The following is a 20,721-nucleotide window of genomic DNA, read 5'->3' on the forward strand; positions in this document are numbered from 1 at the left end:
AGAGGAAGAAGAAATGAATTAGCAGCAGTGACAGTGTGAAAAATGCAAGTTCCTATCTTGCTTGGGGCTTTCAGACTCTAGAACTAATGCTGCTTGGGTGGTAGCAAGCTCATTACATCTGCTGTTAACAGAGGGATTAGGAGACTGACCCATCTCATTGTCTGCTTAGGGAACATCTGAATTTGCATTGAAGGCTATACTTTTTCTACTCTAGAGTAGAAGTGAGAGCTCCTTATATATATGAACAAGAAACTCACTTTTGTACATATCTGTGACAGGGCAGTAACATATCTAACCTAAAACTCAATAGCCAATATCCTATTTTCCAATCCCAACTGGAATAGATCCTTTATAGGGTGGGATTTCTTAGGTGTTGAAAACTCACAATTCAGGAATTGATTCAGATTTTCTCCTATTAGGTGGGTCTAGCAGCAGATTACTGGATAAAATAGGGCAAAGATAGCAGTTCCTGCTTTTTTTCTAACTTTTGTGTTACTTTGTGTGGAAATATTTTTGAACTTTTTTTAATCTGCCAATTTTAATACATTATGACAATAGAACGCTGTATGAGAGCACTGATGTTTAATCCACTGTAAATATTGTAGGGTTGAGTTGGGACTGACCCTGTTTTTTATTTCCAATCCAATTTCATCACATAAAATTCCCAGCCCTAATTAAATTTCAGGACCAAGCAAAAGCCTTGTACTTCATTGCTTTGTACACATAGGCACTATGTTCTTAAGTGTGTGTGTTGAATTGCACGGACTAAAAGAAAGGTTACCTCCTGTCTTTGCTCCTGCCTCTTGTTTCTAGGTAGATATGCTGCTGACCAATCATAGTTCCACACAAGTCTTGGATTTCTCCATGGATTCCACTAAAAATTCTGCATTTTGATGGGCACCTCCCACTCTCATCCAGAATGTCCTATTGTTAATAGTCATGCTCAGCCCTTGTAAACTCAAACCTGTGACTTCCTTTATGGAGTCAATCCAACTCTTATTTGTTCTTCCTGTTTTCTGCTGCCTTAATCTATGGCCATTGAAAGAAATAAGGATTACCCACTTGATGCCTCATAATTGTATATATAAAAATGTGTAACATAGTCCAGACAAGGGTGCATGCAGCTCTCAAGTGAAAATCACCTTCTTGTTGTTGTACAGGAAAGCCCTGTGTTTGGTGCCAGTGGACAGGAGGAGCTTGCAAAGCGACTGGCAGAACTGGAACTCAGCCGGGAGTTTCTGAGTGTGTTAGGAGATGACCAAGATTGGTTTGATGAAGACTTTGGCTTAAGTTCTCGCAAACTTCCTCAGAAACAAGCTGGAGAATCAGCTGTACTACCTAAAATAGAGCCACCCAAAGTGCCAACCAAGCCATGTGAAGAACCCTTATCTGTCCCACACACTGTAGGAGAGGTGGAGGACTTGGTGCATGCAGCAGCGGAGGAATTATGGAAATGCAAAGAGATGGGGCGTGATCTTCAGACTACCAGCCTTCTCAGAGAAAAAAGCAATTCATCCAGTGACGATGACATTGAAGCTGTTAGTAAACAAATCTACAAAAAGGTACATCTAAAAGTGGTAGAAGATAGGGAAGCCCAGTCTTTTGAAAAAAATAAAAATTCCGATGTTGTTTGAAGGATGCCTTCAGAATGCACTACCTTCCTCCACTACCCAGGAAAAGGCATATAATCTGGAATCTTTGCCTTGTTTTTGGAGTCCATAGCTCCTCACTTCCAGTTTTATTTATTGGCTTGTCCAGGATAGAGTTAGCTGCTTCTTACAACACTTCGTTATTGTTACTACATTTTAATAATTTCTAAATTTACTGTAACATACAGCTCTGCTCTCACCTGTCCGTCACAGCTGGGCAGGGGAACATCAGCCAATGAGAGGACGGAGGGTGGTGCAGAAGGGGGAGGAGCTGGATTATATAAGGGGGTGTGTGATGTGTGAGGGAGAGAATTCTTGAGGGAGTTTTTTGGAGTTTGGGTGATGAGATAAATTGTTTGAGAGAGAGAGAGAGAGATTTGTGAGAGATAGTCAGTGAAGGAAAAGTCTGTGTGAGGTACATTAAATGAAAAACTTGATTTACAACTTGATTTACTACCTGTGATTTACTCCCTTTTATTTTGTATAAATCAATAAACAACTTATTTGTTTGAAAGAAACACTTGTCCTTTTTGAGTGTTAAGGATAGGTTGGTGGCAGCAGTTTGAAGAAGAGTAGTGAGCACTCTGGGAAGCCTGAGTTGACAGAGGCTTCAGAGTGGCCCGCTACATTTACTTCCTCAGATTTTTAGTTCTTTGGCTTTTATTTTGCCTTTATTTTATTCTGCCAGTTTTGAAGAGGAAAGGGGAAAACACTTCTTCCCCATCACTCTCTTTTTTCCAATATATTCTGCTAGTTATTTTCATCTAGTAGTTTCTTTCTTATGAGCTTCAGAAAATAAGACTATTATATAGATTATTCTAGCAAGGTAGTCACATCAGACTTTTCATTTCAACAGCAACAAAAAAAGCTGTCAGTGACCTAGTGTATGGCATCCCCATCTGAATCACTGCATATAATCCTGAAGTTGAAAAAATACAATCCAACTTTTTTGCTCTGTATTTTGGTCTTCCCCAGTTGTGTAGCCTATGCAGCCTTGTGCCTTGAAGTAGGGGTAGGCCGATTGGAAAGTAAAGCTTGGACTCAGTCCCTGAAGGGCTTAGATTACTTTTTTCAACAGATCAGCTGGGATATACCCACTATATGCTGCTAAATTCCCGCCACAGTCAGTGGCAATCTTTCATCCAACAAAAAATTAGGTCCATAGGCATCTTCCCTGAACATATTATGATGCTTGGGCAGAGCGGTCTTAACCGACCAGATAGGCAGGATATAAAATACATAAATAAATAAATAAAATAAACAGGCCCTAAGAGCTCTCACCCAGAGGCTACATGACATAGAAAAGAAGGAACTCTTTCCCCAGACAAACAGAAGGTGCTCCCCTTTGTCACATGGTATTTTTCCACCATATAAGACCCCTGCAGGCTACCTAACCTCACTCTGTTCACCGCAGGCCTGCTGAGTACAGATGCTGGCTAGACTGAATGTGCTCCCCTCAGCCCTTTTTCAGGGCAGATTTAAGGGATTTCCACGCCAAGAAGATTCCCACTCCAATATAGTGGACAAAGGAGAGTGATGGGGAAGAAGTGTTTTCCCCTTTCCTCTTCAAAACCGGCAGAATAAAATAAAGGTAAAATAAAAGCCAAATAACTAAAAATCTGAGGAAGTAAATTTAGAAATTATTATGGGTCCCTGAATTTCTTGTGCATACACTTTTATACTGAAAAAATCAGGAATAACCTAATCTGCCCAATCAGGAATAACTTAATCTGGCTATCCTTCCAGTTGGTTAGTAAAATACTGCCAACTGTAGTACTTTACAGACCATAACCCTTATACCACAGCACAAGTAGGAAAGTTTTTCCTAGCTGCAATGTGTAAGACGGTGGCGTTTGTCCTGATTACCAAATCTCTCAATGCGCTGTAGTCCCTTTCATTGTTTTTACTGCATACTCTTTTTCGCTGTGGGTCATATGACCACAATAAATTTATTTTTATTTGTAGTTTGTATTTGTATTTGACCTAGTGTATTCTAACATTAATCATCATTACGGTTCAAACGCTGTTGTACACGCTGGCTCACTCCTCCCTCAGGGTACATTTTGTTCATTTTCTGTCAAGTTTTCAATATGTTTAGTGCTAGGATTGACACAAAGGGTATCTTATACTTGTGGAGGGGTGAGTAGTAGTAGGAGAAGTTGGAAGATGGAACATTAGTGGAGGGGGAATTCTAGAAACTATCTCCTCAGAGAAAACCACTTTCCATGTTCAGAATCATTGCCTCCAATAGTTGTATTCATTATACAGGCAAAATTAAAGTTCAGGGAATGTAATGAATGTCTTGCAAGAATAAGCATCATGCTGATTTTTGAATGCTAACCATTCTTTTACTTATGTTTTGCCAAGGTTATTTTTGACTTAACAGAAGAGATGTTTGGAGAGATCTTTGCAGAAGATCCAAATTTGAACCAGCCACTATGGATGAAACCCTGCCGGATTACTTCTGGTTACTTTCGACAAGTAAAAGATCCCAGTGATCTTGAGGAAATTAAGGTAAGAAAGGCTTGTCATGAAATGGTGAACTGCTGCGCTTCATCTGCTAGTCGGAAAAGTTGCATAAAACCAAATAATAGTCTTATCTGAGGCAGAATTATTAGATTCACTACCTTGGAGTTTTGAAGGAAATATAGAGATAAATTTTTAGAGATTAAAAAATGCTTTTCTGCCATTTCTTAAACAGAATCTCAATATTTCCAGATTAGATGTGTTGTTCCTGGAATTAAAAAAAAGGAGGAAACATGTAGGATATTCTGTTATAAATGTCATATCCAGCAATATATTCTTGCTAGAGATTTTATTTATTGCTTTGATTTATATATCACCCTATTGGTGCCCAAGCACTACTCTGGGCAGTTAACAAGGAATTAAAACAAATGGAACAATAAAAAATAAATACAACATAAATAGCAAAAAACGTTGTCTAAAACTAAACAATGGCACAAACCAGTCTTCAAAATGAAGCAAGACTGAAGGTGAAATATTCAATTAAGGGCAATGTGAAAGGGCTCCCTATAGTGTTTTTAACTGTCTCCTAAATAAGTACAGGGGAGGGAGTAAGGTGTAGCTCCTCTGGGAGTAGATTCCATAACGTCGGTACCACTGCCAAGAAGGCCCTACCTCTAGTAGAGTACTTTTGGGCCTCTCCCGAGGAGCCTGGCCTGAGAATATGTATTCAGTTGGGCTGATGACATTGGGGAAAGATGCTCCAACAGATAATGTGGTCCTAAATCATGAAGGGACGTGGTGGCGCTGCGGGCTAAACCGCAGAAGCCCGTGATGCAGGGTCAGAAGACCAGCAGTCGTAAGATTGAATCCATGCGACGGAGTGAGCGCCCGTCGCTTGTCCCAGCTCCCGCCAACCTAGCGGTTCGAAAGCATGCAAATGCAAGTAGATAAATAGGGACCACCTCGGTGGGAAGGTAACAGCGTTCCATGTCTAAGTCGCACTGGCCATGTGACCACGGAAGATTGTCTTCGGACAAAACGCTGGCTCTATGGCTTGGAAACGGGGATGAGCACCGCCCCCTAGAGTCGAACACGACTGGACAAAAATTGTCAAGGGGAACCTTTACCTTAAATCATGAAGGGCTTTATACGTGAGTGTCAGAACTTTGAACCTGATCTGGGACACAACAGATAACCAGTGGAGGCTGGCCAGCACTGGGATGAAGTGATCAAATTTGCTGGTGTAAGCAAATTTGATCACGAATACATTGCTCAAATTTGCTTACACCAGCTCATCTGGCCACTGCATTCTGGATCTGCTGTAGTCTCTGGGTCAGTCTCTCAAATCCCATGTAGAGAGCATTGTAATAGTCAGTCCAGGAGATGACCAATGACTACACCAAAGTCCTGAGGGAGCCTGTGTAAATAGGGGCGGAGCTGGGTGATAAGCCTAAACTGATTACAAGGCAATTTGAACGCAGATGCAATCTGGGAATCCCAAGGAAGAACCAAATCCAAAAGGATGTCCAAATTATGAACTAGACCTATAAACAGGAGGGCAGTTTTCTCTCTGTAGAAATGATGCCATAAACATGAAATACATCTTTTAAATATATGCTTGTTCATTCTTATCTTATTTGCCCTAGAATTTCATAGCAACAGAGGTGCTAAAGCTCTTGAATTTGAGAAAGGAACCAAACAACAAAACAGACTGGCAGAAAATGATGAAATTTGGACGCAAAAAAAGGGACAGAGTAGATCATATACTGGTCAGTAGATTTCTTAAAATTCTACTTTATATCTGGAAATTAGTAGCTGGCAGCATTTCTCATTAGATCTCAAGGGGAGAAATAGAAATTTGATCTTTGTATCAACAATAATTTGTCTTTTGTGCTTTGTTTGGAAATGTGCAGTGAAATTGTTTTATTTCTTTTGTTTCACATTCTTTTAGTGGTGCCTCGTTTTCCCCCCAAAATTTTCATCTACTACTCCTTTTGTTTTACATGAAAGGAAAAGCCTCGTTTGGGTTTCCCACTCAGGTTTCCTCATTCACGTTTTCTGGCACTCTAGGAGTCCTAAAGTACTCTTATAACCTTAAACATTCACCCCAAAATCAGCTGCCCAAAAAGGGGGCAAAGAGGGGAAAGATCCAAGATAGAGGAACAGCAATCAGTCAGCAATCCAAGATGGAAGGCAGCACAAACATAGCACACAGTAATCCCACAAGGAACAAATGAAACAAAGAGTACACCTCACTGGGTTACAACTCCTTTTTTTTGTTGTTTAGTCATTAAGTCGTGTCCAAACTCTTCATGACCCCATGGATCAGAGCATGCTAGGCCCTCCTGTCTACCACTGCCTCCCGGAGTTGGGTCAAATTCATGTTGGTAGCTTTGGTGACACTGTCCAACAATCTCGTCCTCTGTTGTCCCCTTCTTCTCTTGCCTTCACACTTTCCCAACATCAAGGTCTTTTCCAGGGAGTCTTCTCTTCTCATGAGATGGCCAAAGTATTGGAGCCTCAGCTTCAGGATCTGTCCTTCCAGTGAGCAATCGGGGTTGATTTCCTTCAAAATGGATAGGTTTGTTCTCTTTGCAATCCAGGGGACTCTCAAGAGCCTCCTCCAGCACCACAATTCAAAAGCATCAATTCTTTGGCGGTCGGCCTTCTTTATGGTCCAGCTCTCACTTCCATGCATCGCTACTGGAAAAACCATAGATTGGACTATGAGGACCTTTGTAGGCAAGGTGATGTCTCTGCTTTTTAAGATGCTGTCTAGGTTTGTCATCATTTCCTCGCCAGAAGCAGACGTCTTTTAATTTTGTGGTTGCTGTACTTCTGGGAGTTCTCGGTCCACATACTGCTGAAGCCTACCTTGTAGAATTTTGAGCATAACCTTGCTAGTGTATGAAATGAGTGGAATTGTACAGTAGTTCTCCTTTTTAGAAATTAAAAATTCCTATTCCTCCCAGACATTCCAATTGGGTGGTGACAGGTCTTGCGAAGCTGTTGAAGCAACCTAACAAGGGTTTACACAAAAAGGGAACGCAAAAGAATCTTAAAACTTCATGTACCTCTTTGGTAAACATGAACCTTTTTTTTAAAGGCTCTCTTTCAGCAGTCACGAAAATAATAAATATTAAACAAAAAAGAGCCCCTTTCATGTTTTGGACCTTTGGTTTAAACACAGAAGTCCCATCCCTAGTACTTATCCATCTATGCTATAGTTATGGATATGCTTCAACCAAAAACAAGCATCTTTAAATCCCACTATTTTCAATGGATTGTATTCACTGACTTCATGCTTAAACACAGACTTGCTTTTTTGTAAGCTTCATATATGGAAAATACCAAACATTTGCTGGTTTTGACCTGGTGTTTTGCTTCTCTGCTTGCCCAGTTATTTTGTATGGAAAGAGAGATGCGGGAACTTGACCGCTTCAGCTGATTCTGTCCTATTGAGTGCCACTGGCAGATAATAGTCAAGGAAGTCCCTCCCATCTTTTCCTGCACCTGTGCCAGTAAGTCTGAGAGTTTGCTGATTTTGCCCTGCTTGGCCATTAAGCTGCCAAAACACTACCCAGATTCCCTTCCAATTTTGTAGCTAAGGGAAGAGCAGAACTGCCATACCGTTTGCAGGTCAATCCCCAGCCATTTTTGTAGTTTCAAAGCTGGGAGAAAATCTTGTCATTTGTCAGAATATCCAGAGGGTGGTAACACTCTTACCAGGACAAGCAGAGTGAATGTAACTGTTAAATGCTGTCAGAAGGGTTCTCTTTTTACAGTGACAACGGAATAGCTTTTGTGATAGTAGAAAAATTCTTTGTCATGGTCTCTGTTATTCATATAAATGAGTTTTATGCCTCTGTGAAACACTCCACAGAACTTTCCAGAGCTAAGAGCCTCGAAGCCTTTTCCCTCTGCCCATATTGCTCATGCTCCACATATGTACCTCAGTCCCTTTTTGTCCACCGCAACAATAGCATATAAGGTTCACACTACAGCTTAGAAAAAGAAAGTATTTACAAATATGCTTGTTTTAATTACATTATCTTCTTTGTGTTCTCTGATTTCATTGTTATGCCTAAAAATAAGTTAGTATGTTTTTTTGTCATCCCTTACCTTTCCCCCCCCTTCTCTCATCACAGTTATACTTTAACAGTTTTTCTTCTGTGTTTTTTGGCCTCAGTGGCTTTAATGAAATAATGTTTTGGCTGTGGACAAAAAGTAATTCATGCAGATCGTTATGATCAATGTTTGTGCTGCTTAGGAGAAGGGCATTTGACCAAAAATTGTTCATTCTGCAGAGGCTTTACTAAAGTTATGTTAAAGGTCAGTCATGACTTAAAGTCAGTCATGACTTAAAGAATTGCTGGATAGCTCAGTTGTTTAAGTATCTGGTTACAGAGCCAGAGGTTGGGAGTTGAATTCTTGACAGGGGATGGACTCAGTGATCCATAGGGCCCCTTCCAGCTCTGCAGTTCTAAGATGCTGATGGGAGAAATCACTGATTTACTAATGAAAAAATACTCAACTAGACTCCGAAACAAACTAAAATGTACCCTGCATGAAAAATTGCCATCAGTTACAGATACTTCAATTTTGAAGGGTGAAAATGGTCCTTCAATATAAAAAATGATTGACATCAAAAACTACGTGCCGGTCAAAAAAAAAAAAAAAGGAAGAGTACCAATCAGTAATAAGGACTCTGACAAATCAAAGAAACCAAAGGGAAAAGATAAAGCTTCAAAGCCATTGCAGTTGCAATCAATAGTGGTTCTAGTAAAGACTTACTGTTGATTTGCAGAAAGAACCTCATACTGCTGGTTCTATATCAGATGAAGAAGACAACAGACAGTTGGCACAAAAGACAAGAAATTCCCTAAGTCAAAACCTTCCCAAATTAATAAACGTTTGACATTGAGATAACCTTTGCAATAGTGAAGATGTTGAACATCCGATTCTGACACAGCACAACAAATACCAATTTCACAGTCGAAACTGAAATTGACAACACAATGGAAACCATCAGTACCATCTTTGAATTCAGTCTTGCTTCCACTATTTCATTAGCTATCATACTTACCAATGTTCTCCCGCAGTATCTGGCCTATGTTTTGACACTGGGTCCATCAGAACCAAATTTGAAAACACCACTGAATACATCTGCAGAGAACAAAACCATGGAAACCAGTTCATCAGAATCAGAAGATGATTGACAGTATTCTGTAGAATCTCCTTCCCTACAGTGGTGCCTTGCTTAACGGGCACCCCATTTAACGACGAAATCGCATAGCGATGAAGATTTTGCGATCACTTTTGCAATCACTTTGCGATGGTCTGAATGGGGTTTTTTCGCTTTGCAATGATCGGTTCCCTGTTTCGCTTACCGATCATCGCAAAGCGATGATTTTCCCCCAGCTGAGCGGCGGTTCCAAAATGGCCACCGGGTAAAGAAATGGCCACCCACTGTGTTTAGGGACGGATTCTTTGCTTACCGGGCAGCAAAAATGGCCGCCGTATGGAGGATCTTCGCTTAAAGGTCAGTTTTAAGCCCATAGGAATGCATTGAAGGGGTTTCAATGCATTCCTATGGGCTTTTTAAAATCGCATAGCGACGAAATCGCTTAGCAGCGATTTTAGCTGCACCGATTAACGTCGCTATGCAAGGCACCACTGTATTTGTATCCTCCCCGGATTCAGATGTGGGAGATGCAACACCTTTGTCATCTTCAGAAGACCTTACAAGTTGCAGTGAATTGTCAGAATGGCAACATCATTTCAGTTGCACATAAATAAACCAAAACAAACTGCAAAGACTTAAAATTTACAAGAATACAAATTAATTCAAATTTACCAGTAAAAAATGTCAGTGTTACAAACACTGACATATCTCTTAATGCTGTCATGGCAAAAACTATCTACAGTACCACCCAAGTCAAGGTGCATAATGTATTCTCAAAGGCTTTCACGGACGGGATCCGATGGTTGTTGTGAGTTTTCTGGACTCTTTAGCCGTGTTCTTAAGGTTTTTCTTCCTAACGTTCTGACTCCTGTCCTCTGAAGATGCTGGCCACAGAGACTGGCAAAACGTTAGGAAGAAAAACCTTGAGAACACGGCTAAACAGCCTGGAAAAGCCACAACAACCATCAAGGTGTATAGAAAATCTGAAAATAAAATCCAAGCTGAAGGTATAAATGTCTTGTTCAAACATCCATTGCCAAATTCCATTATTTTTGAAACAACACAAACAAAAATTAGAGGAAGGTCACAAGCAACAACTGCCAATAAAGAAGGAAAGAAACCAGATCTTATACTCAACAGCTGCCTTGGAAATGAGAATTTCAAATTACCAGACAGCTATGTGGGCATACAAACAATTTATTTGTGAGAAATTCCAGCCTATAATAGCAAGCCTGTCAGAATATCAGAAGTCATTAACAATATCTTTTATTTTATTTGTTTCTTTTCATTTTGAATAAAAACATAAAATCATATAAACATTGAATAAGCATTAACAAACATCCACTAAACATAGTGCCCTCACTCACTGGGACCTGTTGGGGGTTGCAACCATTTACCTCTATGGACGTTTCCAAACTAACTTACAATTTTTTTCTTTTATCCTTATTGACATAGGGTTCATAATTATAATTACCATATAATTTTCCAAACATGTACCTGTTTCTTGCCCTAGATCATATTCCCATAGCATTTTAAGTAAATACTCATTTTCTTATGTTTGTAAATTTGTAATATTTTGTAAATTTTATTTACTGTCCCTTTTGTTACCTTATCTTAAACTGAATTTTCCTTTTGTAATATAATCTCTTCAAATTTCATGAATTCCCTACATTTACCATTTCTTCTTATCCATACATTTGCCCATTGCTCTAACTCAATAATATTTTCTCTATTCCTGTCACTCTTTTTACTTGCTCTTTATTTCCTAATTTTTCTAACCAATCCTTTAACTTGTCTCTTTCTTAATAAATTTGCAATCCATCCTTTCAGTTTTTCTGGAAATTTGTCCGCCAGTAGATGTAATGGAGAAACTGGTGGAATAAATTTTTCTGTTCCAGATTAAAAGCATATTTCTAAAAAAAAGATTTTCTGTATTTTTACTATATTTTATTATCTTGTACAAAAATATTTATGGGGTTTAAATATAATTAATGTATGTCCATATCCAGCCAAATTATTTTATTAGATTGAATTATCATATCTGTCCTACTTTGAGCACATCATGAGACAGAATTCTCTGGAAAAGAAAATAATGCTGGGAAACATTGAATGCAGTAGGAAAAGAGACCAAACACAAGATGGATAGACTCTCTAAACTCATGACTTTATCTTTACAAGAGTTGAGCAGTGCTGTTGAGAACAGGACATTCTGGAAACTGTTCATTTTTAGGGTTGCCTGCGGGCTAAACTGCAGAAGCCTGTGCTGCAGGGTCAGAAGACCAAGCAGTCGTAAGATCGAATCCACGCAACGGAGTGAGCACCCGTCGCTTGTCCCAGCTCCCGCCAACCTAGTGGTTCGAAAGCATGCAAATGCAAGTAGATAAATAGGGACCACCTCGTTGGGAAGGTAACAGCATTCCGTGTCTAAGTTGCACTGGCCATGTGACCACGGAAGATTGTCTTCGGACAAACGCTGGCTCTATGGCTTGGAAACGGGGATGAGCATCGCCCCCTAGAGTTGAACACGACTGGACAAAAATTGTCAAGGGGAACCTTTACCTTTACCTAAGAAGGAGGCAACTTGATGGGACATAACAACAGCAGCAGGAACAACAACATAATATCTAGCATATGTCTTAACTCAGTGGTTCTTAACTTTGGGTAACCCAGGTGTTCTTGGACTGTAAGTCCCAGAAGCCCCAACTAGCATAGCTGGTGGTGAAGGCTTCTGGGAATTGCAGTCCAAGAACACCTGGATTACCCAAGGTTAAGAACCACTGTCTTAATTGACTAGCTATCTGGTATCACCTCAAATTAGGAAGTTCTGGCCATGAAAGCCTTCGAGCATACACCCAGATGGTGACTTTACAGTCAAGTCTGCTACTTTTGGAAAAAACAAAAGGAGATTGGTTCATAGTCATAGACTTAAAGGATGTATACTTCCACATTTCCATACAACCAGAACACCTTACAATTTGCAATGGGACAGAAGATTTACCAAATCAAGATGTTTCCCTTTGGTCTATCAACAGTTCCAAGACTGTTCATGAAATGTACGGCACCAGTGGCAACTGACCTTCAAAGAAGGGGTATCGCTATCTTCCTGTACATAAACAACTGGTTGCTGGTGGCAGACATTAAACCACTGGTTCTTAACCTTGGGTTACTCAGGAGTTTTGGACTGCAACTCCCAGAAGCCTTCACCACCAGCTGTCCTGACTGGGGTTTCTGGGAGTTGCAGTTCAAAAGCATCCGAGTAACAAAGGTTAAGAACCACTGCATTAAACCACTCTTTCAGAGAATGTAGAATTTATTCTTCAGAGTCTATTGGATCTTGGTCTCAAAATAAACATGAAAAATCCCATCTTCTACCTTGTCAAACAATTCAATATATGTATTCACGAAGGCTTTCACAGCTGGGATCTAATGGTTGTTGTGAGTTTTTTTCCTCTGAAAATGCTGGCCACAGAGACTGGCGAAGAACAACCTTCAGAACACGGCCAAAGAGCCCGAAAAACCCACAACAACCAATTCAATATATGCCCTGTTTCCCCAAAAATAAGACCTAACCTGAAAATAAGCCCTAGTATGATTTTTCAGGGTGCTCGTAATATAAGCCCTACCCACAAAATAAGCCCCAGTTAAGTGAAATCTTGCCCTCCACCATTGTGCAGCATTGTGCAGCAACCAGAAGATGACATGACTGTAAAATAAAACATCCCCTGAAAATAAGCCCTAAAGTGTTTTTGTAGCAAAAATTAATATAAGACCCTGTCTTGTTTTCATGGAAACACGGTAGGTACTGTTCTCAATTCTGTAACAGCAAGAAAATTATTCAGTTAGCAAGATTTGTGTTTCAACAACAACAACAGTACATTCAAGTTAAAAAATATATTTAGCTTGATGGCATCCACAACATCATGCCAGAATAAGAATGAGGCTCATACTGGTCAGCTACAACAACAAAAGAGACTCACACTACAAGAGATTTGCTTGTTTTGTCATACTGCTATAGTGGTGGAGAAGAAGAGAACATTTTGAAGTGGGAATACCTTTTCAGCAGCTTCAGCCATCCATCTGTGCAACAACAGACATAAGCAAGACTGGACAGGGAGCTTATTGTTCCCCAGAAGCCTTCCACTAAATGGTTATAAATGGAAAAATGCATAGATTATTCAACATCAATTAATGGGAGTAGTGCTCCAGCATCATTACAGGAGTAGTGTTCCAGCATCATTTTCTATTACACTTGAAAGAATTGGGCTTGTTAATGTCATCTTTAAAAGTATATTTACCTGCAGCAGTAGCACACCGATCTGAGGATCATCCATCTCCAAAATTATTCAGAAATCCTACTCTTTAAAAATTCTCGAAAGGTTTAAGTAATGCCTACCCTGATACAAAAATTCCTCCAATATCTTTATCAATGGCAGAGTTAACAAAGTCTCCCTTTGAACCTATGGCAATGGCAGATTTGAGAGTAACATTCAAAACAGTATTCTTAATTGCTTTGCATCTGCAAGAACTAACGAAGAAGGAAGTAAAAACACATCTTTTAAGATTAGCATTTGATGTCTAGCCTGCCCTGATGTATTTTTTGTAATCTTTCTCCTTGCTGATTTTAATGTACAGTGGTACCTCGCAAGACGATTATCCCGCAAAATGCCGAATCCGCATGATGTTTTGCGATCGCCATTGCGCTTCGCAAAACAGTGTTTCCTATGGGTGATTTTTGCTATACGATGTTTCGGTCCATGCTTCGCAAGACTTTTTTTTCCGGGACCGATGCTTCGCAAGATGACGATTTTAACAGCTGATCGGCGGCTTTGCAAAATGGCTTCCCTATGGGTGATCTTCGCAAAACGGGTGTTTTCAGGACCGATGCTTCGCAAGACAGCGATTCTACAGCTGATTGGTGCTTCACCAAATGGCTTCCCTATGGGCAGTTTTCTCACAACCACGACTGTTTTCCCCATTGGAACGCATTAAATGGATTTCAATGCATTCCAATGGGAAAACGCTTTTTGCAAAACGATGTTTTTGCTAAACAGCGATTTCAGTGGAACGGATTAACATTGTCTTGCAGGGCACCACTGATATATGAATACTGTCATAGCTAGACTAAACCCATAAAACATGGCGTGAATATAGTAATTGACAAGTGCTAGTTATAGCAGTACTTTCATAAATTCGCTTTAAATGACCACATAGTTGGCAATTTTTACTGTTTTCAGTTCCCTTCTAGTATGATGTTGCAGAAAGGGTGCTGTAGCCTTTTACAATTAGCTTTTATAGAGAATTACATGCTTATCTTAAATGATTATATGGATGCACATTTAATTGTAGTATCCCTTCTCTCCACTTCTAAATTCTAAGGTGCAGGAATTACACGAGGAAGAAGCTCAGTGGGTGAATTATGATGAAGATGAGCTATATGTGAAGATGAAACTGGCAGATGGAATTTTTGAGGCCTTAATTAGGGAGACTATTGAAGTCCTTAACCAGATCAACGAGAAACAGAAGCTGCTGCTTGTGTGACATCAGTGCTATACCTTTGTAATAGCAATGCTAAGTAGTGGATATAATGTGATTTTAAAATGGATTGAGACTAGAAAATGTTATTTTAGCTCTCCTTTCCCATGCTGCCTTTGGAGACTAAACACTGGAATGCCTGAATATATTTTCCCATATCCCTTAGTTTTGTTCTATTCTTCTATTTATTTCTGTATTTCCAGCTCAAAATGTGGACCTAGCTAGTGGTTCTGGATTAGTGCAAAAGAAGTTGAGGGGGTTTTGCATTCAGTATTCTGCTAAAGATTGGTTTCTTCTAACTTGAGACTGAATGAAATGCTGTCACAAAATATTAATTGGAGCTAATTTTACTACTTTTCCACAGTGAACCACCAGCTTTTCCTAAGTAAGTGGGTACTCAGGATGCTATCAAGCTGTTGATGTGAGAGTTGAAAAATGTTGCTTGCTAAATATAAACCTTTGATCCCTTTACATCTTCTCTTACGACCCTACTGTACTGTATTGGCAAAGCCCTTACATGAAAAAGGCAGGGTTAGGAGTGTATGTAACCAAAGAATTTGCTGCCCAGTGACTTGCTCTGGACTTGTTTTGTATGCATGTAGAATTTCTTTTGGCTTGTTTTAGAACTTGTATATTAGAAAAATATCTAATGCTATGCTAACAGCACTACTGTGAGATTTAAATCGCAAGAATTTACAGAAAGTATCCATGTGTTAGGAGTATATCTGTCCTATAACCATAGAAGTGTATAGTCTTTGTGCAAAAATGTCATCTTAAAAAGATGGGAGGAATCTGTAAAGAACCAAGTGCATATTTTCCACTATAGGATAAAAAATGGAAGTGAAGAAGCACGAACCATCTGAAAGTGACACTAATATGGATATTTAAAATATTATTCCCTCCTTTCCTTTAGATTTTTCTTACAACACAGCCACTGTCAAACTCTGTGTGGATCTTAGTCATTTTCTTCCATGGTACATTTCTCATTCCTTGTTTCTCCAAGGGAAAATAATCTAGGCTTGAATTCTGATGCCTTAATCTGAAATCCAGTTTACTTGATGTGACATATTGAATCAAAGTGGATTCAAAATCTCTTGATGTGTCTTAATTTGGAGACGGCACTCAGAAGCCTGGGAGAAGACACTCCAAAGACTTGCGAACCAAGAGATGCATGTGAGAAGAACTGTGCCCTTTTCCCTTTCATCTCATCTAGTTCTTAGGGCTTCCAACTAAGCATACCTCTGCCAATACTCATTGGTTTATTCTTTGGAACTCTTTTTGTGATCTATTTGCCTTTTGTACAATGACATACAACTGGGATTTCTCCTCCTACACAGGAACTGCACAGTGAAATTTGTTGACATACAACAAATAGAAGCCCTCCTATGGCATTGCCAGCATTTCATTTGTAAATTTGCTATACCCAGTCTTAATCTACAAAACTAAAAAGAATGAAAGGACAGTGAGAATGCTCAGCATGTCTGCTTGATACCATATCTTCCTATATGTAAATCTAGGTGCCAATTTAAAGGAAAAAAATCTAGTGGAGCAAGCTGCTATGATTTGACTGTCTTGTCATATTGAGCCTCAGAAGATGTCTGAACAGATTTTTTAAAGCTGCTGCTGTTTGGAAAGTGTGATGCCATTTTATTTGTGTTTCAGATTATACCATTTCTGACCAATCCATGATTTTTACTCTCCAAGATAAATTGTGTAAACTAAGGACACATTCAGGTACAAAAGAAAATCACCTGGACAAGAGCAGAGATAAAGCAGAAATACAGTTCTGCCACTACTGTGGTTACTAGAAACAATAGCAATAGTGATCACCCTAAAGCTGTGGGCTTGCATATAAAGGATTCTGTAATATTGGAGCCTGATTCTATCAAGGGATAGAAAAAAGCTGCAGTCTTGCCTTATATAAACTATTAAAATCTGCTTATTTGGGTGAACCAAATAATGCCCACCTATTTGAAATGTTCCACCTTTCGCAGGAACATTCTAGTAAAGTCAGATTTTTTTTCTTCTTCTATAGATATTATTACATTGCCCCTGCTGGGTTCACAGTAGAGAAGTCAGATTTGCATTTGAATACGTCTAGCAAACATTCAAAAGATTCTGTTCTAGCAATTGCCTGAAAATGTGTAGTACAAAGTTAATACCTGCCTTTATCATAGATTTGCGTACTCCAAAACATGAGCTCACATATCTGTAAATGAATTGTGTCATTTTGGAATACTTTTTGATGTTTGAGCAGACATATGACTGATTATCCTGTATACTGAAAGAGAATGTGGCCTTTAATTTGGAGTTCTTGGGGACTATGGTGAATCACACTTTATGCATCACAGTTCAGGCTGGATTGCCAGAACATCACATGAGGCTCTGGAGTTTAAACAGATGACAAGAAAATTGTCATCCAGTGTTTCCTGAGATATACTTGAATTATGTCATGTCCCACAGAATTCACATAGGAAACAAAGAGGGGACTTGACAATCTGAGCCTAAAAGTCAAAGAAACAGCTCATAGAAAGTCAGAAAGTATGGACTGAGTTATGTGTTACCATTGTTCCCTTCTGAGATGCACAGAAGAATTATGCAAATACAAAGACCAACAGTTCCTCATGTATAATTTTTCCTAATCTACAACTTTGGGAAGAGTCTCCTAAACCTATCCTGTTAAACCCCAGACAAAGATGCAAGGGTACTTTTGCATAATTCTGATCTGATTTAAAGGAGGCTTGGATAGGAAAAGATTCTAATGCTTTGTGCCCAGGAGGCTTTTAACTGTTCTAACTTCTTGAAAAATAAGCAGCAGGATTTTTGTAACCTATGGGGGTGGGGGTAGGGGACCCATTGATCTTTGAAAATGTGGCCTTAACATTTTTGCAATACTTGAACAAAAGTGTGTTTTCACTAGGAAATTCAGTAGCACAGCATTCAGAGACCACTGAAGTAACTGCACCACAAAGATTTTTTCAATCATTTTTACTACCTTAACAGAACTTTCTGACCCTCCAGCAGCAAAAACAGCTGACACTTGCAAAGCATTTATTTGTAAAATATAGGATGTTTTTTGTATGTACAACTGCTGGTCAACATAGATAAGCAAAACTCAACTAATTTCAAATCTAATGTAGAAAAAAACCAACAAAGATTGAAAGGTTGTACTGTAATTGGAGCAAATTGATGTCCCCCCACCTTTTTTTCCAATCTTTTTATATACATTTGCAGAGTTGTGTTTGGAAGATTTTTCTTCCCTGTGTACTGTATTTTGCAGATACTAAACTGTTCCTGTGTGTTTGTGTGTGGTTATGTATGTAAATAACCTTGTTATACTGGTTTCTAGGCCGTTTCAAACATTAATCACACATCCCTGTGCAGCACACCTCAGTAGATTACAGGGTGTTAAGGTTCTTGTAATTATCAACTGTAAAATAAACCAGGGTAGTCCCTGTGTACACCAGTGTAAATATCTTTGTTAAATTCAGATGTACTTTAAGAGAATAAAATCTATAAATAAACAGATTTATAAATTACCCTAATTTTTTTAAAAAAATTATTTGAAAGGTATTACAATTGCTTCTCATTAAAGCGGATTGGAATGCTAAAGTAGGGAGTCAAGAGATAAAAGGAACAATGGGTAAGTTTGGCCTTGGAGTTCAAAATGAAGCAGGGCAAAGGCTAATAGAGTTTTGTCAAGAGAACAAGCTGATCATCACAAACACTCTTTTCCAACAATACAGGAGGCAGCTCTACACATGGACATCACCAGATAGGCAATACCAAAATCAGATTAATTATATTCTCTGCAGCCAAAGATGGAGAAGTTCTATACAGTCAGCAAAAACAAGACCTGGAGCTGATGGTGGCTCTGATCATCAGCTTCTCATAGCAAAATTCAAGCTTAAATTGAAGAGAGTAGGAAAAACCACTGGGCTAGTCAGGTATAATCTAAACCAGTGGTTCTTAACGTGGGCGATAATGCCCCCCAGGGGGCGATTTCATTTTTCAGGGGGGCGGTAGAATGAAATGGGGCGGTGTGGGGGCGCTGGAGCAGAAGGGGGGCGATAGGGGGGCACTGGAGCAAGCCACACCTGTGAAGATGGCTGCAGCCTTTCTACAGTGTGCATGAATATATATTTTCCTCCAATCTTAATTTAGTTTCAGAGTTTTCATCTTGAAATGTTTAATTCCTGCATTGCAGTTTGTTTTTATACCCTTTTTATATTTCTTTTTTCGTCTTAAAATTCCCTTGCAACTAAATCATTAAATGTTACTTTTGGGGGGCATTTCATTTTCTTGCAATTGAATTTTGTTTTCAGGGGTCATTGGATTTAGGTGTCTTAAATAAATAAATAAATAAATAAATAAATAAATAAATAAATAAATAAATAAATAAATAAATAAATAAATAAATAAATAAATAAATAAATAAATAAGATATCATCACCGTGAGGAGGGGGGCGATGATAACTTCCTCAATGGCTCAAGGGGGCGTTTCTTTCCAAAAGGTTAAGAACCACTGATCTAAACCAAATCCCTTAGGAACACATAGTGGAAGTGAAGAACAGATTTAAGGAACTAGATTTGGTGGATAGAGTGCCTGGATACAGGCTCATTACATTGTACAGCAGGCAGCAACAAAAACCATGCCAAAGAAAAGGAAATGCAAGAAAGCAAAGTGGCTGTCCAACGAGGCCTTACAAATTGCAGAGAAGAGAAGGGAAACAGAATGCAAGGGAGATAGGGAAAGTTACAGAAAATTGAATGCAGACTTCCAAAGAATAGCAAAGAGAGACAAGAGGGCCTTCTTGAACAATGCAAAGAAATAGAGGAAAATAATAGAAAAGGAAAAACCAGAAGAAGATTGTAGATATGAAAGGAACTTTTTGTGCAAAGATGGACATGACAAAGGACAAAAATGGGAGGGACCTAACAGAAGCAGAAGACATTAAGAAGAGGTGGCAAGAATACACAGAGGAATTATATCAGAAAGATTTGGATATCCCGGACAACCCAGACAATGTAGTTGCTGACCTTGAGCCATACATCCTAGAGAGTGAAGTCAAGTGGGCCTTAGAGAGCATAGCTAACAACAAGGTCAGTGGAGGTGATGGCATTCCAGTTGAACTACTCAAAATCTTAAAAGATGACGCTGTTAAGGTGCTACGTTCAATATGCCAGCAAGTTTGGAAAACTCAGCAGTAGCCAGAGGATTAGAAAGATCAGTTTACATTCCAATCCCAGCAGTGCCATAGAATGCTCCAACTACCGTACAATTGCACTCATTTCACATGCTAGCAAGGTTATGCTCAAAATCCTCCAAGGTAGGCTTCAGCAGTATGTGGACCGAGAACTCCCAGAAGTACAAGCTGGATTTCGAAGGGGCAGAAGAACTAGAGACCAAATTCCTAACATGCACTGGATTATGGAGAAAGCCAGAGAGTTAAAAAAAATCTACTTCTGCTTCATAGACTATGCAAAAGCCTTTGACTATGTGGACTACAGCAAACTATGGCAGGTTCTAAAAGAAATGGGAGTGCCTGACCACCCTATCTATCTCCTGAAAAACCTATACGCGGGAAAGGAAGCAACAGTTAGAACTGGATATGGAACAACTGATTGGTTCAAAATTGGGAAAGGAGTACGACAAGGCTGTATATTTACTTATTTAAATATTTACTTACCGTATTTTTCTCTCCATAAGACGCACCTCTCCATAAGACGCAACACATTTTTAGGAGAAGAAAACAGGAAAAAAATAATCTGGGAATTTTGGCCTGCTGGGCCAGCGGGGATGAGGGTGGGGGAAGCCTCCAAAGGGTACGAGAGTGCCTTCCAGGACCCTTCATTTAAGATGACAGCATCAGAGCTGAACAAGAATAT

General features: G+C 39.3%; 1 protein-coding gene across 1 annotated transcript in view; it reads left to right on the plus strand.

Moving 5' to 3' along the window:
- CEP350 (centrosomal protein 350) overlaps nt 1-18,371 on the plus strand; it is a 211,492-nt gene extending 193,121 nt beyond the window's left edge. The window contains exons 35-38 of the mRNA XM_078392370.1: nt 1,161-1,562; nt 4,017-4,163; nt 5,762-5,884; nt 14,677-18,371. Coding sequence (XP_078248496.1) covers nt 1,161-1,562; nt 4,017-4,163; nt 5,762-5,884; nt 14,677-14,838 — 834 coding nt within the window. The 3' untranslated portion in view covers nt 14,839-18,371. The remainder of the gene's footprint in view (nt 1-1,160; nt 1,563-4,016; nt 4,164-5,761; nt 5,885-14,676) is intronic.
- The last annotated feature ends 2,350 nt before the right edge of the window (nt 18,372-20,721 follow it).

The sequence above is a fragment of the Pogona vitticeps genome, chromosome 4, assembly GCF_051106095.1.
Source record: "Pogona vitticeps strain Pit_001003342236 chromosome 4, PviZW2.1, whole genome shotgun sequence".
Classification (NCBI taxonomy): domain Eukaryota; kingdom Metazoa; phylum Chordata; class Lepidosauria; order Squamata; family Agamidae; genus Pogona; species Pogona vitticeps.